We start from the raw sequence: 18,367 nt of genomic DNA, 5'->3' as shown, positions 1-18,367 counted from the left end.
TCCCAAGAAACCTCCACACAAATCATTCTGCTGACTTTTACTTCCTCGCCTTTATTTTTTCATGCCCTTTCAAAATTGCTCAGTAGTTGTTATCTTCTCCTCTGTATATTTTTCCTACATGGGGTAGCCAAGTGCTTGAAGAAAGCAAATTTCACAGAAATGCCATGGAGTTAAGACATCTGTCTTGTAAAGCAATACTGCTCCAAACATGGCCTCTGAAGTAGAGAAGTGAAAGAAAAGAGGTCACAGGATTCTTCCTGAGTAGAACACTTGTTGGCATTCTGCACTCACCATTTAGAGCACCTTGGTGGGTCAATCAGATCAAGATTCCAACCCAAAAGCAAGAACTATGGAAGTAATTTTTAAAATGGGTTCCCAAAACGTAGTTTGTAAAAAAATATATGTTACTTGTTGACATCCATGAAAAAGAAGTAATTAATCCCTGATTTTTGCTAGTTACATTTGTCTGCACTTTGTGCCATGAATTCCTCAGGAAATGACAATAGGGCAAAGTCTGAGTAATACTGATATCATTCACTTAGACTGTTCTAATTCTTCACTCAATCCAGGCTTTCATCTCCTGGAAATGCTGATATATCAGGACTAATTGTGTGTCTCCATACACAAGTCGTTCTTAGTTTCTAGTTCCATACTTGTACACACATATGCATGCAATGACAGGACAAGAGTCTGAATTTACTGGGCTGCATTCACAAGTATTGGCATATCAACAAGAAAATTCAGAAGGGCTGAAAAAACTTCCTACCCAAAGCTTAAGTGCTTTCATCTTTTTGTGACAGGGAAGCCCATATTTCATTACTTCCAGGGTCAAAGATATATTAATCAGAAACAGCTAGTAGAAATAAGGACCTCAGTAATTAATGTAGAAAAAACAACAAAAAAACTTGCAACAGCTGTGATGTTCAATGCTCAGATCAGGTGTGAATTCTGTATGCTGTAAATTACAGTATTTTTACTAGAGTTAGCACTCTTATGAAAGCTGTGCTGCCATCAAGCATATCTTTAAGTCTGTCCTTTATCATTTTAAGAGGAATTTCCAAAGGACTTCCATTATGGCGGAATACTGCAACAGACAGAGCTCTCAGATAGAAATAGATGCTTTTTTCACATTTGCAAGGTCAGCAGCCAAGTCTTCATCTTTGTCTCCTATGTCCTTGCATGGTGGACCCTCCCCAGACTTGCCTCTCCTGCCAGCAGGTTTAGTGGCTTCAGCTGATCCTACTGCACAGATCCCTTACTGGATACCTATTAACTCTTTCCTCTGGTAACCATGGCTGTTTATCCTTCAGCTCTGCTCTCACCCGTGGCTCTCAGAAACCTGCCAGCTATGATGGCTTCTTCCCTCCCTCTCCCCCCACACTCAACCTGCTTGACCTGGTATCCCACACAGAACTGCCTCTTGATCATGTGTGCACAATTCACCTCTCCTAGAGCTGTCCCACACTTCAGCATCCAGGAATATGTTAAAAGGCAGGCTTTCTTCCCATGGCTTAGCCCTGCTTTTTTTTTTTAAATAACAAATTAACAAATGTTTGAGCAGCAAAGTGAACAAGCAAACCAAATACTTATACCATCTATCACCTAAAAAATGTTCAGAACATATATAAGCTTATATACTCAGTAGCAGATTCCTTTTCTGCTGCTCTTTTCAGTAGTATTAGTGATTGCCTTTTAGATGGTTTCAGTCATCAGGCTGTCAGGGTTAGTGATGCTGGTAAAATGGCAGATAGATGAAATTCTAGCTGTATGTTGTCACTGAAGGACAAGTGTCTTTGGGCAGTAAATCTATAAGAGGACAGTGTAAGGAATCATCAGAGGAACAAAATATGTCACTTCACTACAACTCACATAGGTCACCTCAATTCTTGGGGTAGTGAGAGATGGCTGACAGCAAATGTTGGAGAGAACAGGGCAACCTGCCCTGCCATGTACATAGTCATTGCTTGGCAATGCCTTGCCAGAGTTTTGCTGGTAATTTACTTTGTTCACAGCACATCTGACTTTCTTTTACTCCTGACTATGCACAGCTCTTCTATGAATAAACAGCTGAGAGAGTTGGGGTTGTTGCCTTTGGATAAGAGAAGGCTCTGGGAAGACCTCAGAGCACCTTCCAGTAACAAGAGGGGGACTGCAAGAAAGCAGGACAGGGACTTTTAGCAAGGATATGTAGTTACAGGGCAAGGGGGAATGGGTTCTAACTGAAAGAGGGCAGATTTAGACTACATATTAGGAAGAAATTCTTCACTGTGAGGGAAGCGAGGCACTGGAACAGGTTGCTCAGAGAAGTTGTGGATGCCCCATCTCTGGAAGTGTTCAAGGCCAGGCTGGATGGGGCTTTGAGCAACCTGGTCTAGTGGAAGGTATCCCTGCTCATGGCAGTAGTGGTGTTTTTGTCCTAATACTAAAACTAATGCTTCAGGCATGCTACATGAGCTGAAGCACTATGATACCTGCACGGAGAGGATAGCAAAACCCTCTGTTAACAATTTCAACATTTATACAAAAGTGCTCATAAAAAGCATTTAATTATCTGTGGAGCTTAACTGTTGCTTATGAAGACATTCATTTATTGTGGTAGCCCCAGCAGTGTCCTTGTATACAAAACATTTACTTAACCCATTATATACTTAAAGCACCATGAAAACAAATTAATAGTGTACAAAGGAGGAAAATGTTTACTTTTGCTTATTTTGTAGCCAAAAGCTGGGTCTCTTGGATCGGGTTCGTGGTACCAATACTAAAGGAAAGCTATTTACCCCTCTGAATGTAGATGCCATTGAAGAAAGTCCTTCAAAAGAACCTAAGAATGTTGTCTTGAATAATAAGGAGCGTTTTCGCACTGCATTCCGAATGAAAGCGTACGCTTTTTGGCAAAGCTCAGAAGGTAGCCCATCTGTGTTGGTTTGTTTCTGTGCATCCCCTGTTCTCCCCATTTTACTTTGTTCCTCTGCATCTTCTGTTGAAGGTTTGTGACTTTCTGGGCTAAGCACGTCTGGTACCTGGTTTTACGTGGTACAATTGGGGAAGCCCAAGAAATGAATCCTGGAGTCCAGGCAACACAGTGCTTGAAAAAAGACAGGAACCATCCATGAAAACAGCAATTGATATGGGATAAAGCCAGTGTTGCAATCAGCCTATTTGACCTAGAAAAAGAGGGCACGCTGGGCAGTGAATGTGTATCCCCTAAAAAACACATGCCATCATGGCTCGGTTTATCAGCAGGGCTGCTATCCTAAGGTAGCTCCCTCCTAGACTGCATCCAGCCCTGCACTAGCCTGTGTCCAGGCATCTCAAATATCTCCTTATTGCCATCTCATAAAAACGTGTTTTATAGAGTCAAGGTATTCTTCCCCTCCTCTCTCCCCAGGCCCTCTGCCCCTAAGCAGATTTCCATTGGGTGTCCACACATTTTTCCTCTCCACAGGACAAAAATGTCCACAGGGCATTTTCCCTCTCAGCTTCCCTGACCACACGTTTTCCTCTTCTTGCCTATAGCATCCAAATGGTCTTTAAATAACAGTTTCTCCTTTATTGAACCAGCTGGCATCAGTGCTGGACATGCTACCATAGATATAGTCTGGGTGTCCACACTGGAAACTTGACTATTCTTCTTCATGAGGGTACATGAGCTCCAAGCAGTGCAAGTGAAAGGAGAGCTTTGCCTGTGGCTTCTAAACCTGTTTTAGCCTTTACGTAAAATATTCGGGCAAAGATCCACTGTAAAGGAAGATATGTTCCTAATATTTCAGAAATGCTGGAATCTGAGAGGAGATCCCTCAAATAATGTGACTTATAGATGTCCCAGAACTATTAAATCCCTTTCAAGAGCTGAACAGCGAAAGAGGAACATGTAAGAGATGGTCCTTTACTAAATTGCACTTACTTTAAGCAGCGCTTTAGTCAGACAGACATCCCTCTAATTACTGTGTGGTCAGATGTTCACACAGCTGGTTTTTGGCCTGCTTTGCAGATGCAGGAACAGGGGAACCCATGGCAGAAGACAGAGGCGACAGTAATGACTTTCTTATGGAAGATATGATCCCCACATTCAAGACAGCCATCCGAGCTGTCAGGTAAATATCTCCACTGATCCTCAATGCCTATTTTTTTTCCCCTCTCTTTTTTCCCCCTTTTTTTTTTCCCAATGTTTATGCTTCAAGAAATCACTTTACTATATTGCTACATGTTGATTCATTGTTGCTGTTATTGCTTTTTTTAAAATGCAATAGAATAGATAATTCTGACTGCATTCAAAAGCACAAGACAGACCCTATTCAAAGGCTGTTGAAAAGATGCAGAAAGGAGACTGTTTTTCAATAACATTGACCATGTCATTTTTGCAAGATAATTACATTTATTATAAAGTAATATCGTATACAGTTCCTCATTAAAATACTATATAAATATGATATATTACTCAGTTTAGTAACTAATATTTGTATTAAACTGGAATTTTCACTAAACAAAAAATTCTGACCTGACTCTGTTCTTCTTTATTCACAATCATATGAGTGTGCAATATACTTTTCAGCTATCATCTTTTAATAGATGCTGAGGTCTCCATTTCAGCAGTTTTTGGCTTGTGACATGTGTCACCTCTATTTTCCTGTCACAAGAGATATTCCCTGGGGTTAGAAAACTCCTAGTAAGTCTCGATAATGTGCTTAGCACATCAAGCAAATAGAATTCATTCACTGATGCCCTGTTACTTCTCAATGTTCTGTTTTCCCTTGAAAAATGCTCCCATGTGAAAATACTCTGCTTTCATTGCAATTGCTGTTTATTTTATTCCAGAAGTTACTAAGTTTTGGGTCAGGGACTTATCACCTTCCAGGTGAAATACTGCAAGTCTGGAGTGCCCCAAAATCATCTAAGAAAAACTTCAAGGAAGATGGTTGTAAAAATATAACCATATATTATATGTATATAACCATAGTATATACTCTCCTGGTTCTCTTCCAGTTGGGTGCAGGAGAACCAGCCACTAAAAATCCCAAGTTTTCTCAAGCCTGTTGAAAGCTTTGTCCCACAGGCTTTGCTCGTGTTACGCATGACTGCTTCCCTCCCAGTGGAAGTTTCTTCATCCCTATGTCCTCCATAGCTTTCCCTTTCTTTCCCTGATACCTGCTTGCTTTCTAACTCAGAGACATGCTACTTATTACTTTTGCAAAACTTCTTTCCCACATCCTGTCCAAATCTAATTGATTCATGCAATTTCCCTTTAAACTCAATCAGGAGCCAAGATTTTTTTTTTCTTGTGTAGTTTATCCAGACCTTGAATGTTAATGGGAAGTAATTCTTTCAGACAACACCACTTAATGGATTTCAGGGTCATGACCAAGGAGATTTTAAATTGAAATTGCTAACAGTGTGATTTCTGTTTTTCATTCATTTTCTTTTAATGTATAGTTTTGCTGTTATCATATATGATTTGGCTAAAATAGGCATAGATATAATTCTGAAATCTTGAAAGATTTATAAGCAACAGAGTTGAAGAGTCAGCAGCCCTTAGAGAGTCATAATAGAATTATGTTTGCTAAATGAAAATTTATGCAGATTTTAAAAACATTAAAAAACCCACCAACATTAAATAAAAAACAAGTCAGAATCTTAACAGATAACAGGAATTCCCCAATTCAGACCAATGAGAACATGAAGACTACTGAGAAAACAAACCCCCAGAACCCAAGCCTAAAACATATGAAGATAAAGATTTCATTCTTTAAACATGTTTCTTCTATTTGTTTAATCTACCAAGACTTAACAGTTTAAAACAATGTATAAACAGAAAAGAATGAAAAAAAATAATGCCAAATATTTTTTAAGTGCTCTGGCCAGCAGTGGTCCTTATTATAAGAATTCTGTTACTAATTACTAGGTCATTTTATAATAATCGCAATAATAACAGCAATTATATTATTATCATTACAACAACAAGAAAAATGTTATACTGCTGATTCTTCAAGGACAGTTCAAACAGTTTTAATAATTTTTCTTCTCTTCACAACTTGAACTGCTGCTAACTTCCTAACTTCCACATTTATATCTAATTTGCGTTTCCTATCCAAAATTCTCCCAGGTGCAAAATGAAACCCAAGATGAAAATGATTCAGCATTACATATACTATAAATTAGCTTTGTAATGGGCCAAAGCATTAAAAAGCAACTTCAACTTCACAACTTCAAAATCTCCCATGGCTTGTATTGTTCAAATTCAAACTCCAAATAAGATTCTGTAGCTTTTAACCATTTGTTTTATCCTATTAATTATGAAAAGCCAACTATTAAGTATTTCCAAATGTGATATGATGTTAGAGATTCTCTGCTTATATTTTATTGACTTGTTTGGAAATAACGTGCTCAATTTCCAAACACCCAGTGTATTTATCAATTATTTGATGAAGCTGGAAATTATCATTATGAAGTTTATATAATTAATATTTTTTTCTGTTTATTATGCAGAATACTACAGTTTCGTCTCTATAAAAAAAAATTCAAGGAGACTTTGAGGCCTTACGATGTAAAGGATGTGATAGAGCAATACTCAGCAGGGCATCTTGATATGCTTTCCAGAATAAAATACCTTCAGGCAAGGTAAGAATCTTCTGGTTAATGGGGAAAATGTTTAGCTTTGCTGGCAAAATAAAGGCATACTCGGCCTATTTGTGTAAGGTCACCCGGAAGCTATGACTTTGCATAGTGTAGCTGGTCCATAAGAAAACTTTTTCACCCAAGAAAAAAGGCAAGTGAGTAGCTAGCAGGGATAACTGCAGCAAGAGGCCACTGGCTCAGATTTAGAACAAGGACATTAAAGTCTTGTGAATTTTCCTGACCATTGCCTTATTTGATCTGGATCAAGTTTCTCTCCTTTATCCATATGTTATAGATGATAAATAAAAGCAATAGCTGCTCTACATGAGCTTTTCTTTGGGCTGGATTCTCTGCTGACCTGTGCCAAGTGAAACATCTCATATAAGTGCAAAAATGCCTCAGCACAGAAGGTTTCACATCCCCTTCATTCAGGTGCAAATTGACATAACTGAAAAAAGAATGGTCTTTGTGACTGTTCAGGTCAATCTTCCCCCGCAGTTGTTTCCTCACAGAATCGGTTCATCGCAATGTGCTTTTGAGGCATGTCTACACAAATTTGTGCTGCTCACACCCTGAGCCATGAGCACAGGTCAGAGCTTGAGGCCCTGAGCTTGTCTGGTCCTGAGTGCACGTGTGTGCACGTGTGTAGCTCTTTAGCTCAGTCCCAGTACAGCACTGTCCAAGTTTCCTGAGGCCCCCAGTCACTCTGAGCAGCAAAATGCCACACAGACAATTCCTCTCATGAATGGGCTGAGGGAGAACAACCCTTGCTGCACACTCAGACCTTGGCTTTGTAAGGCTGCTCTGGTCCTTTTGTTGGACATTGTAATTTCTTATTTCGAAGTGATTTTCCATGTACTGGGCTATCTCTTTTTCAAGTATATAACATGTCTGGTTCCTACCTCACTATTATTGCTCTAGAAAAACTTCTTTCTTTGTTTAATTATGTTCCACAAACCACCTTTGTTACTCTGTAAAATGAGCTCTGCATCACATGAGCTTAGATTTTTTAATGCAGTAATATCTTCTTGAACTCAGGAAGTTGAGGAGTGCTCATGATATTAGAAATCTCCACCATCTATGGCAGGTTCTATATGTCTTATACTAGAGATTCTTCCATTACCTCAGACTGAGGTGTTGCATGATTTTGGACAACAGCACTTCTCAGATACTCTCTTGACTCCTGGCAGCACTAAAAGTGCCTGATATGATTAGGTCCATCTCACACAGTGGTTATGTCAGAGCTTTGGGGGATGGAGTCACATTCCAGGCAGTCAGGGCAAGAATCACAGCACAGCCTCAGCCCTGGTGTTCAACTCAGCAACACCATAAAGAATCACCAGTGGCAGAACTGCAAAATTTCAACAGCCATGTTGCATCTATACAGACCTTTTTAGAGGTCTTTGAAGAAAAAACATAATCCTGCAAAACCATATGAGATTCCTCTTATGGTTAACAGAGAGCTAGCCAGCACAATTGTGCTTTATGGCCCATCTAATCCCTGCTTAAACCAGATGTATTCATGTGATCAGCTGAATCTCCCTTACTGTCTCACAAATTTTCTTCACCGTGTTGGCTGGATCTCCACTGATTGCAACTGGACACAACCAGGGAGGTGCATCCTACTTGTTGAGTTTATGAATAGCAAGGGGCCATAGAAGTTTGAGGAGACATGGACTGATGTCTCAGCAGTGCTTGGGGGCCTGGCCAATATCTAGCTATTTTTGTGAGGCTTGCCTTGAGCTTTTTCAAGTTCCATTTTCAAAACTCCACGGGGCACTGTGAAGCCATGCAATGCATGGATTGTCTGATCATACAAGCAGCTGGTCTGTGCACTAGTGCTGACTGGTATCAGGTCAGTTTGGGGTGTGGGCTGAAAGAACAGAGCCTTGCTTGCACCTGAGCAGCTGGGTATGCCAAATGAAAGAACATTTTGATATAGTAAAAGAGTGTAATTAAATGTGCTGGAGCCTTCCAAACAGTCCTTTTGCTTTTGTGCCAAATAAAAAGTCAAGTAGGATTCATTGTGAAACTTCATTTAAAGTTATGTTTTTTAAACTAAAAAAAAAAATAAAATAGTAAATACAAAAATATTACTGGACAATTAGATACAGCAACTGCCAGAATGTCTTTGGTTTATTAAGAATTTAAGGAATTCTACCTTTCACCAAGTTCTGATTTTCATTATCCAGCACAGAACCTGATGGGTCTCCTGACATTTTAAAGAGCAGCTGCTATTGGGGATTTTTTGACAATCATGCTGTTTGGTTCCTTTGAAGGAAAAGAAGTCATGTGTTTCAAATGTTGAAATTTGGAAACTGTGAGCTAGAGCATTACTTAATTGCCATTAAATTACCACGTAATTGCAATTCAGTTTATTGGTTGTGGACCCAGAACAGAACAAACACACCATGACCCTCAACATATTACCAAATCAACACCTGCTTTGTTTTTGAATCTTTGCTTCAGACATGCATAGCATATTTTGTCACGTGTTAGCATTTGGAGATGGACTTATGCGGTTGCACTTTTCTTTTTTTCAGAGTAGATATGATTTTTACACCTGGACCTCCATCTACTCCCAAGCATAAGAAATCCCAAAAAGGAGGAGCTTTTTCTTACCCTTCACAACAGTCTCCCAGGTGAATTTTTTTATACCTAGTATTTAGCACAGCCCAATACAGAAATAAAAAGTTTATTCATACCAATAAGCATGACCTTTATTCATCCACAGTTATAGTGATGATACTGAGAGCATATGTTGCTGTAAGATATGCATGTGGGTAAATGTTGAGCCAGAAAGTCATTACCTTCCATAAAAACAAAGTATGATGGAAATCTAAGCAATGGCTTCTTATTTGTCTAGGTCAGCTTCTCCACAGTTTGGAAATATGATTTTAAATTAATTACACACATTTGATTGCTGATGTGCTGAATTTCTAACATTCAACTAGTAAACTCACTTAAAAGCTTGAAAGTAACAGTAGTTCGAAAGTAAACTAGTTATCTTCCCAAAGTGAAAAAAGCTTCATTATGGTCCCCACCAAATGCCAAGCAAAGATTTTTAATGCTGCTGCTTTTAAAACAATGACTGCTGAGAGATGCTCAAAATAAATTGTAATACCAGGTTTCTGGGTGTGAAAGTTGCAGCATCTTATTGTATTTCTGCATTCCTGATAGCAAGAATTCAATAATAAATGACATTTCTTCTGTTGTTTACAACTATCAATCTGTCAATAAATACCCATCAAGAACCACACAAGACCATCAACAATCTGTCCCCAAAGCTGTTGTAGTTGCTCAGAACAAAAACAATCTTACAGAAAATAAATTATCCACCCCGGAAAAAATCTGAACCCATGTAAATGGGAAGAGAGAGACATAAGCATATGGAAGAGACAGTGGTCATTTGGGAAACAAAGCAGATTGCAAAAACTGAATGAGCCCATATCACCAATAACTCAATGTGGCAAACCTGACATATTTTAGTTATAGTTTCTGCTCTGGTAAGATCACAGCTGTATTTTGGATTTTGTCAGAAGGCAAAGAACTGGACCTGTTAAAAGTTTTACAGTGTATTTGTTACAATTCATGTTAAAGAGCAAGTGCTTAGAAACTGTTTTCCTAAACTTTGGCATAAGTTATGGGAAGACACATATTCCTTTGAGGTTGGTTTAGAAACCATTTGATAAAGTTTTAACTTGATCATGAGCAGCCTAGCTCCCATGAAGTTATAAATCAAAGCTCTTTAGTTAGAGATCATCTTCTTACCTCCTGAAGTTTGTCCATATGGTGGACAGGAAGGAAGAAATTGCATAAATGAAAATTCACTCTGGAATCTGCTGCCAGACTGTCTCTTTTCAGCATTTCCAGTCTCTGCCACTTATTATTTGGTTTAATGAAATCGAGAAAAAAACCACCCTCATCCTTGAAACTCAGATTCAGTCTCTAAATACACTAATCATAAAGAATTAGATTTGAAAACACATGGCCATCTGCAGACCCACTAACTAGACTATCTCGATATTTGTCACAAACCTGAAATTATTCCACCAAGTCAGAGATTAATTTCAACATTATTTTGAAATTTTTTTTGCTTTTGTTTTTTCTTAATTTTTATCTTAATCGTGAACAAAAAATATTAAATTAAAAATCAAGAGTACAATTTTTAGAATTGAATTAGAATCACACAGAATTTTTACTCTTGTTTTTATGATAAATAACTAAATGGTCTCCGAGGGTCTATAAGAATGCATCACCAAGATGTGAATTGTTTCTGATAGAAATTGCTTACTGCGATGCAAAAATTGAGCACTAATTAGAGTTATTAATTCCTTTTAGAAATGATCCGTATGTAGCCAAAGCATCTACAGCAGACACTGAAGACCAAAGTATGATGGGCAAATTTGTCAAAGTTGAACGACAGGTATGTAATTTCATGACAATGATGGAGGCTGAGGTGCTTGTACAGAAATGGTACAGCTGACATAAATTCTGTATGACTCTGGCTGACCCAGGAAGAATTCTACTGCTGGTTGTTAGTTTTTCATGATAGAATTTACTTACCTGGGATGTGTGCATTTTGAAACCTGTTGAATCAATATCATTATATATGGCAGAAGATCCTAACCATGACGTTTAAGTGGGACTTTTTCATTTCCCTAAACACCATATTCATCACACCTGATGTTCTGTTGTGAGCAACCCCTTCTTCTGCAGGGTCTGGCACCCAAAATGACTGCCCCCAAAGGTATTTTTGGACCCTATCAAAAGATAAAGGGAATGAGTCCTGAAATGTAACCCTGATGTTGTGGGACTGTTAAGAGTTAGAGAATAGGTCTGTCTGCAGACGTACTTCCATATGTTGTATTTTGGTAATGGCTATTTACCATATGGTATCAAGATTTTGTAATAATGTTGTAGACTGCTGGTGGCTACTGGACTGTTAAATATCCAGCTACACTAAGAATTTTTTCGGCACAGTTCATAGGGACAAGTCTTCTTATTCTGAGGCAGTTAGAGGATAAGCTGGCATTCACTGCAGTCCAGCTTGTGAGGGAAGTTCATGATTATCCTGTAATTACCTTCATGATCAATAAAGATGACAGCACACCATTGCTGGAGGCAGTGCATGTGTGGAAGCGTGGATTCTCTTGTTGAACAACTGACTTGAGGCAATGTCATGACATTGGTATTTTTCAGGTAAATGACATGGGGAAGAAACTGGATTTTCTTGTTGATATGCATATGCATCATATGGAACAGCTGCAAATACAAGTCGCCGAGATAAGTCCATTGAAAGAAACTGCTTCTCCTGCAAGGGAGAAGAGAGAAGAAAACAAATATTCTGAATTAAAAACAATAATATATAAATACACTGAGCAGTGTGCTCGTGAAACTCCTTACAACTTCCAGCAGGTTCCAGTCAACAAAGTCAGTCCTTATGGTTTCTCAGCACGAGGTCATATGACTCATTCACAACCTTTATCAACAGGTGGGCAAAACTCTGGCAAACTGCAAGCCACACCTTCCTCAACTTCGTATGCAGAAAGGCCAACAGTTCTGCCTATATTCACGCTGATGGACTCCCAGGTTAGCTACCACTCCCAAGGAGACCTACAAAGCCCTTATTCAGACAAGGTGTCTCCAAGGCAGAGAAGGAGCCTAACAAGAGACAGTGACACTCCATTGTCCCTTCTCTCAGTCAACCATGAGGAACTCGAGCGCTCCCCAAGTGGCTTCAGTATCTCCCAGGAGAGAGACGACTTCCCGTTTGGCCCCAACGGGGGATCGGCGTGGATGAGAGAGAAACGCTACCTAGCAGAGGGGGAGACAGACACAGACACAGACCCTTTCACACCAAGTGGCTCCATGCCTTTGTCTTCTACAGGAGATGGGATTTCAGATTCAATATGGACCCCTTCGAACAAGCCAGTCTAAAAGTGCATGTGGGGGCAGTCACTGGTTGACTTCTCCGTGTAATGTAAGCATACTTTGTATATCTCACTTACTCTACACCCAAAGCTTACTAGTTCCAAACACCAATGGCTGCATAAGATGCATGTGATATTAGTGGTAGTCATTCTGCACCATTTCATACGATTTAATAATGCAGTTTTTTTCATGCTACCAAAACTAAGGAGCTTAGTTTTGAGCATGGTTTGCATGACTTTACCCTGTATAAATGGTACAGCTGATTTCTTCTATGATACATATCTATCTGATACTCTTCAATACAACAATGGTGAATTGATAACAGGCAAGATATGGTGGTCCTTGCTATATTTTGTAAACAGAGCAGCAAAGTAAAAATATTTTCAGGAGCAATATCCCTTTGTGGAAACATAATGTGTTAATCATTTTTCAGTATAAGTCAATATCTAACCAACCTAGCCAAGAACTTCTAATGTCAAAAGCAGGGAAAAAGCTGAGACAAAGTATGACCTTATTGAAATGGGTTTCTGAACTAAGTGTTTCTCATGTGATTTCTTATATAATTACCCCTGAAATAGAATGCTGAAATTAAGTTAAGGGTAGAATTTTAAATCATCAAAGCCACCTTCTGGGATTGATCATAGCTATCTATTTATTGTAAAATGTAAATATAAATCCCTCAAACTACTTTGAAAGTCTTCACTAGTGTTTATAAAATTGCTCAAAGTGTGACTGCAGTGCTATTTTATAGAAAATCTTTCGCTAAGTCGATTTGTTACTTATGGGGCCAAATTTTCTTTCTGTTCCAAAAATAAGGTTATTCAGTGTAGGGAAGTCCAGGTTTATACACTCCACTCGTTTACTGATTTGTGTGCTGCTAAGTAAGATGCATAATGTAACACTGCCTCAGTTTCCCAGTCTGTTAATTGGGAGTTATACTTCCACATGTAAACGCAGGTTGTAAGGCTCAAGTCACTAATATTTGCCAAGTGCTTTGAGCTCCTCAGATGTGCAGAACATCATTGTTCTGTCTTCTGTGAGTCCCACAGTGTGAGATGCTGTCAGGATCTGTTTCTCTCTGTTTACTGCTTCTCTTGGAAATAGACTGCTCCAAATCCATGAATGTTTGCCATATTTAAAATCTATGTATGAATAAATAAACACCATTTTTGTCACCTGTCCCTGAGCAGCAGAGGGGTCAGGATGCTCCCTAAGCCTTGGCCAAATATTATTTTCACAGAAATTGGATATTATATTGAGGGAGAGCAGGAAATTCATTCAACCCACTGGGAAGAAACAAATCAAAGATCTCACCAGCAGGAATGTAGTACCCAAAAACCTAGTGAAGCTAAGCCTATCTGAATATCCTATGCAGATCTTACCTGTGTCAATCAAGGTGTCCATAAAATAACATCCATTTGATTTCAAGTTTGATGGCTGTACACTCTTTACAGCTGGTGGGAAATTAAGCAGTGCAGTCAGTGAGCACAGGGTACAAGAACCAAGGCACACGTCAGCTTTAGGATGAGATTCATCTCACCTTTAACTCAATTATCTACAATGACCAAATTACTACCAGCTTCACAGGGAGCAGAGGGTGACTTACTTCGATGTCAAATGATCAGAGACACCCACAGTCAGTGGGAAGGCTCTCACCTCTACCCCACTGATCCAAGGTGCAGCCTCTCTGTCATGGCTCCCGTCAAAACGACACCTGTCACTCCACACAATGGCCAGAGCACTGACCAACAAAGACACAAGCATTTGGTTCATGTAAGATGTTAGAAAGTGGTCTTTCTGTAGTGACTGCTGGTATTATACTGCAGCTGCATAACTGAGCATCCTTTGCACACCCAGTCAGAGCACAAGAACATGTTACTGGGCTTCCCAGTACTTACTGGGTATTGAACAGCCCTGGATAGAGTGCACTTGAATAGACGATATTTTGTTGGGTTTTGCCCACCATAGGAAAAGTTCATGTTCAATTCCTCAGCATTGTTGACATCTCCTAACAGTAATTCCATCCAGGGAGCTTCTGTTCCTTTCCAGATGTAGGCATTGCCTTCATCTTCATTGTTTATTCTGTATTGGAAGAGACATCTAAAGGATTAGGATCTTCTTACTTCATCTGCTTCTTCTGCTAAATCATGCTGCATCCTTTTGGGATGGATCTTCAGGGAGAACAAATTGCTGTTGTTAGTGGAGTAAATAATGCAGACCAGTTACAGCCTTTGAAGACTGGCCTGAGTCCATGGAGCTGTTCTGAGGCTAGTAACTATGACAACATGAGGCACAATTTTGGTAATTACTTAATTGACAGAATAGCCATTGACGTGAAAGATAATCTCTGTTTGGTGCAATTTTTGTGGCTAAATTTGCAGAGAATAAAACTAACTCACAAACTCATTATAATTTGGTATATTGAGAAGAATTCTTTGGGCTTTGATGATTCTTGGAAATACCTGTCTTGCACCTGCTGTAGGCTTTCTGATATAAGAATAGATGCCTGTGGCAAATCATGAGATATAACCCTCACACAACAAGAGAATGAAAAACAATGAAAAATGATTCTGACATTGCTACACTTCTGAAATTGGTGTAAGTGCATGCTAGACAAGCCTGCTTATTTGTCAAGGGCCTGTCATTCCTACTGATTTCATCTGAGTTTGGTCCTTCTTAAAATGCTTTCTAGATCGGAGCAATCAAAAACCAAGGCAGCCAAAAAGCAGGTACAATCTGAGAAATTTATTTGTGACTGACAGTGTCTGTGCCATGCAGTTCCCTGTCCAATTCCCACTTAAATTCTTCAGTTCGAGTTTCTATTCTTTCCCATGCCAGGTGATATAAAAGGAATCTTCACTTACTATTAAATCTGGCTGAAAATCCATAAATAGCCTCATTATAAAGGTATGTTCTTTCCAAGAGAAAATCCAAGCAAGGGTAGAGACTTGGATGAGCCTTCACCTGCACACAGACTGCAGCCCCAGAGAAAGCAGGATTTGGGCTGCCCTGCACTCTGGTAAGTGTACACACTTACCAGCTCAACTGCCTTTAAGTCAGTGTTTTTTATGGCCTGTCATCACCAATTTGCTATATGCAGCTTAAAGGCACCAGGTCAGGTATTAGCAGCCACATCATGAAATATTTAATGATTTGCTGACTGGCCAGATGAGGTCTGCCTCTTCTTAAATAGCACTGGTGGTAAACTCAACAAGACCCTCTGCAGGGGACATCTGTGGAATCTGTGGAGAAGACCCAAGAAATGGGACAAGGAAGATCTGATTGGCTTTTTTTATTTTTTCCTACACACTTCTTCACACTGAAACCAGTCGCTGCTCTGTTCAGAAGGGTGATGTGCTTAGCAGCTCTCTGCCCTCTACATCATCTGGATTAAAAATAGGGTGTGCATCAGTTCTGCTGTCTGTGATGACCACAGACAATGTGTCAAGGTGTCACCAGCCAGGAGAGATCTGGAGACCATCCCTGGTCTGGGATGTGCACACGAACTTCATCAGACTGTAGTTCAGATGAGTCCACAGAGTGCATCCACCTTTGAACTGCAGTTTATGTGCCTGCCATAGATACTGGACAAAACAAAATAAACTATGTGTGACCCTGGTAACATTTAGGAGGTCAGGATCTTTTTCCACATGCAATTCACAATTTCATTTGAGAGAGCTGTCTGGGTCAACAATAGTCTTCACAATAGGAATGAATTAGATTTATTCCTTCTGTTTCTGTGTGATGGTTCAGTTTAAGAGCTACCAATGCTCTTCGGGACAGATCTTTTTAGCATATCAACTGACACTTTGTTTACATGTGGTTAATATAAAAGAGAACTGACCACTGGAATCCACTCTTTGATAACTCTTAATTAAGTCCTTGAGATATTTTTCATAATCACAAAGTGTGGAGCTTTTCTCTGTTCTCTGTGAAGTCAGAAACCTTCTCAGAGTGATGCAGTGGGAGCAAGGCTGAGTCCTAACCTGCCTTTATTTGTGAATTTCCGTATGATAGACAGTACTGATCTGGAAACATTTTTCTGGGCTACATTTTAACCTGATTTTCAGTCCCTAGTGAATGCCACACATCTGAAAGTTTTCAAAAAGGTGAATCTGTGTTTACATTGTGTGCCTCTCTTTGCAGCATTATTATCAGTTGAGGTTCCTCACTTTAGATTCAAAGTGGGAATACTTGATTAAGGCAGAAGGGAATGTTCAGTTGAAGTATGCAGGTATAGAAAGTGTGGTTTATGCTCTATTTAAGGAGAACTTTAAAAAAAGGTCTAGTCAGGTAATGGTTGTTGTCGCTGCCTTGGCTTTTCCCTGCACTGAATTAATCAGTTTGGCTCCCATCAAAATAAAAGGGAATTCAATATGTGAAGAGATTGATTAAAAAGTCCCTAAACTGACTTCGGCTATATTTGCTCTGTTTTTATCTGTAACTTTGCTGCATTGTTACGGTTCAGAGTGGAAGTAGTTTAAAATTTTTCTGCTCCAAGTTGTGGCCCAGGAGCACCACAAACTCAACCCGACCTGAACCCACGCTCAGCGGGGCCACTGCCTCGTGGCCTTCAGGCGAGCACCAAGGTCCAACCAGTTTGCAAGATCACAGCCTAAAGCAGTCAGAAAATTCAGAGTAAGGAGCAAATTTGGCCTTGCTGGGAGCCCAGTTGCTGCAGAGGTGTCATACCTGCTTAGGTAAGAGCTAAATTCGTACTGCTTTACAGAAGAGCAGGTGAAAAAGAGCTGGATCTTGACTTCTTGCACCCCACAGCCCCCACTACCAAGCTTTAGGTGCCTAAGAGGGCAAACCTAAATTTTCTGAATTTGGTGGGATATCACTTTTTCAGGAGCCCAGCTGAATGTGGATGTTCACCCTGGAAGACTATTTTCAGAGGTACGGAGGAATAAGGGGCCATTTTCAAGTGGTTTTAGCTGGGCGCTGTGGGAATGAAGATCCTGGGTATCAGTTTTGCTTCTGATTATTTAGGCTGTAAATATTGATTCTTCCAAATTCAGCTTTGAGTAGCTTCCCTCTGAAGTTAAGTGAAACAAAATACTGAAAGTGGGATCCTATTCCATCGTCGAGAACGTGCTGGGACTGAAGGTTACATAGCCAACTGCATTTTGTTTTCTAGTTATAGCATCTTATTATTACTAGTATTTGTGCCTTGCTCACTGAAATTTTCTCCATGCTACAAAGATGCTTTTTCAGATTCTGGCTGACAAGGGAACACAACTTTTATACAAGTGGCCTTTAGTGCTCTTTATAATATTATTTATTGTAATTTTTAAACAGTATGTGTAATTTCTATTCTGGCACTGTCCAATATTTGAACAACTTTAATATGTTTATTTCAATATATTATGCAAACAATACTTCTTAACTGATTTTTTTATGTTCTGTCTTTAAAAACTGCACCACTTATTAATAAATAGAAATTTCAATTATGATGCGGATGGATTTATTTTCATTTAAATCACAATATCTTCACGCATATTCAAAGAACACATTGTCAAATGTACTCCTAGCAGAGACATTGACAAAGACCCTTTTGACTTCATCTAGGCAGGACTGAACTCACAGCTACAAGTAGGCTTTGTCTGGCTTCCACAGCTAGTGCTGTTTTAATACAGTACACAGTAGATCCCACTGTTTGTGACTTCTTTTGATTTAGTGTCCATGTAACTTATACAGCTTTGAGCATATGTCTGTGGGGAAATGAAAACTGAGGGAAAATACATTCATATTAGAGATAATAATATGCTAAAATATTATGAAACTGCAAACAAAATATATAGAGAACACAGTAATGGCA

At 39.3% G+C, this 18,367-nt stretch overlaps 1 protein-coding gene across 3 annotated transcripts in view; it reads left to right on the top strand.

Annotated features, from left to right (window-relative positions):
* The window catches only part of KCNQ3 (potassium voltage-gated channel subfamily Q member 3), a 199,346-nt gene extending 184,048 nt beyond the window's left edge, over positions 1–15,298 (top strand). For all 3 annotated transcript variants that reach the window (XM_027712036.2, XM_027712035.2, XM_039381880.1), the window contains 6 exons: positions 2,718–2,905; positions 3,992–4,094; positions 6,484–6,615; positions 9,156–9,254; positions 10,954–11,038; positions 11,815–15,298. In XM_027712036.2, the coding sequence (XP_027567837.1) occupies positions 2,718–2,905; positions 3,992–4,094; positions 6,484–6,615; positions 9,156–9,254; positions 10,954–11,038; positions 11,815–12,552 (1,345 nt within the window). In that variant the 3' untranslated portion in view covers positions 12,553–15,298. The remainder of the gene's footprint in view (positions 1–2,717; positions 2,906–3,991; positions 4,095–6,483; positions 6,616–9,155; positions 9,255–10,953; positions 11,039–11,814) is intronic.
* The last annotated feature ends 3,069 nt before the right edge of the window (positions 15,299–18,367 follow it).

Source organism: Pipra filicauda, unplaced genomic scaffold (genome assembly GCF_003945595.2).
Source record: "Pipra filicauda isolate LSUMZ 115617 unplaced genomic scaffold, ASM394559v2 scaffold245_size1146780_pilon, whole genome shotgun sequence".
Classification (NCBI taxonomy): domain Eukaryota; kingdom Metazoa; phylum Chordata; class Aves; order Passeriformes; family Pipridae; genus Pipra; species Pipra filicauda.
This window is presented reverse-complemented; position numbering and strand designations above follow the sequence as displayed.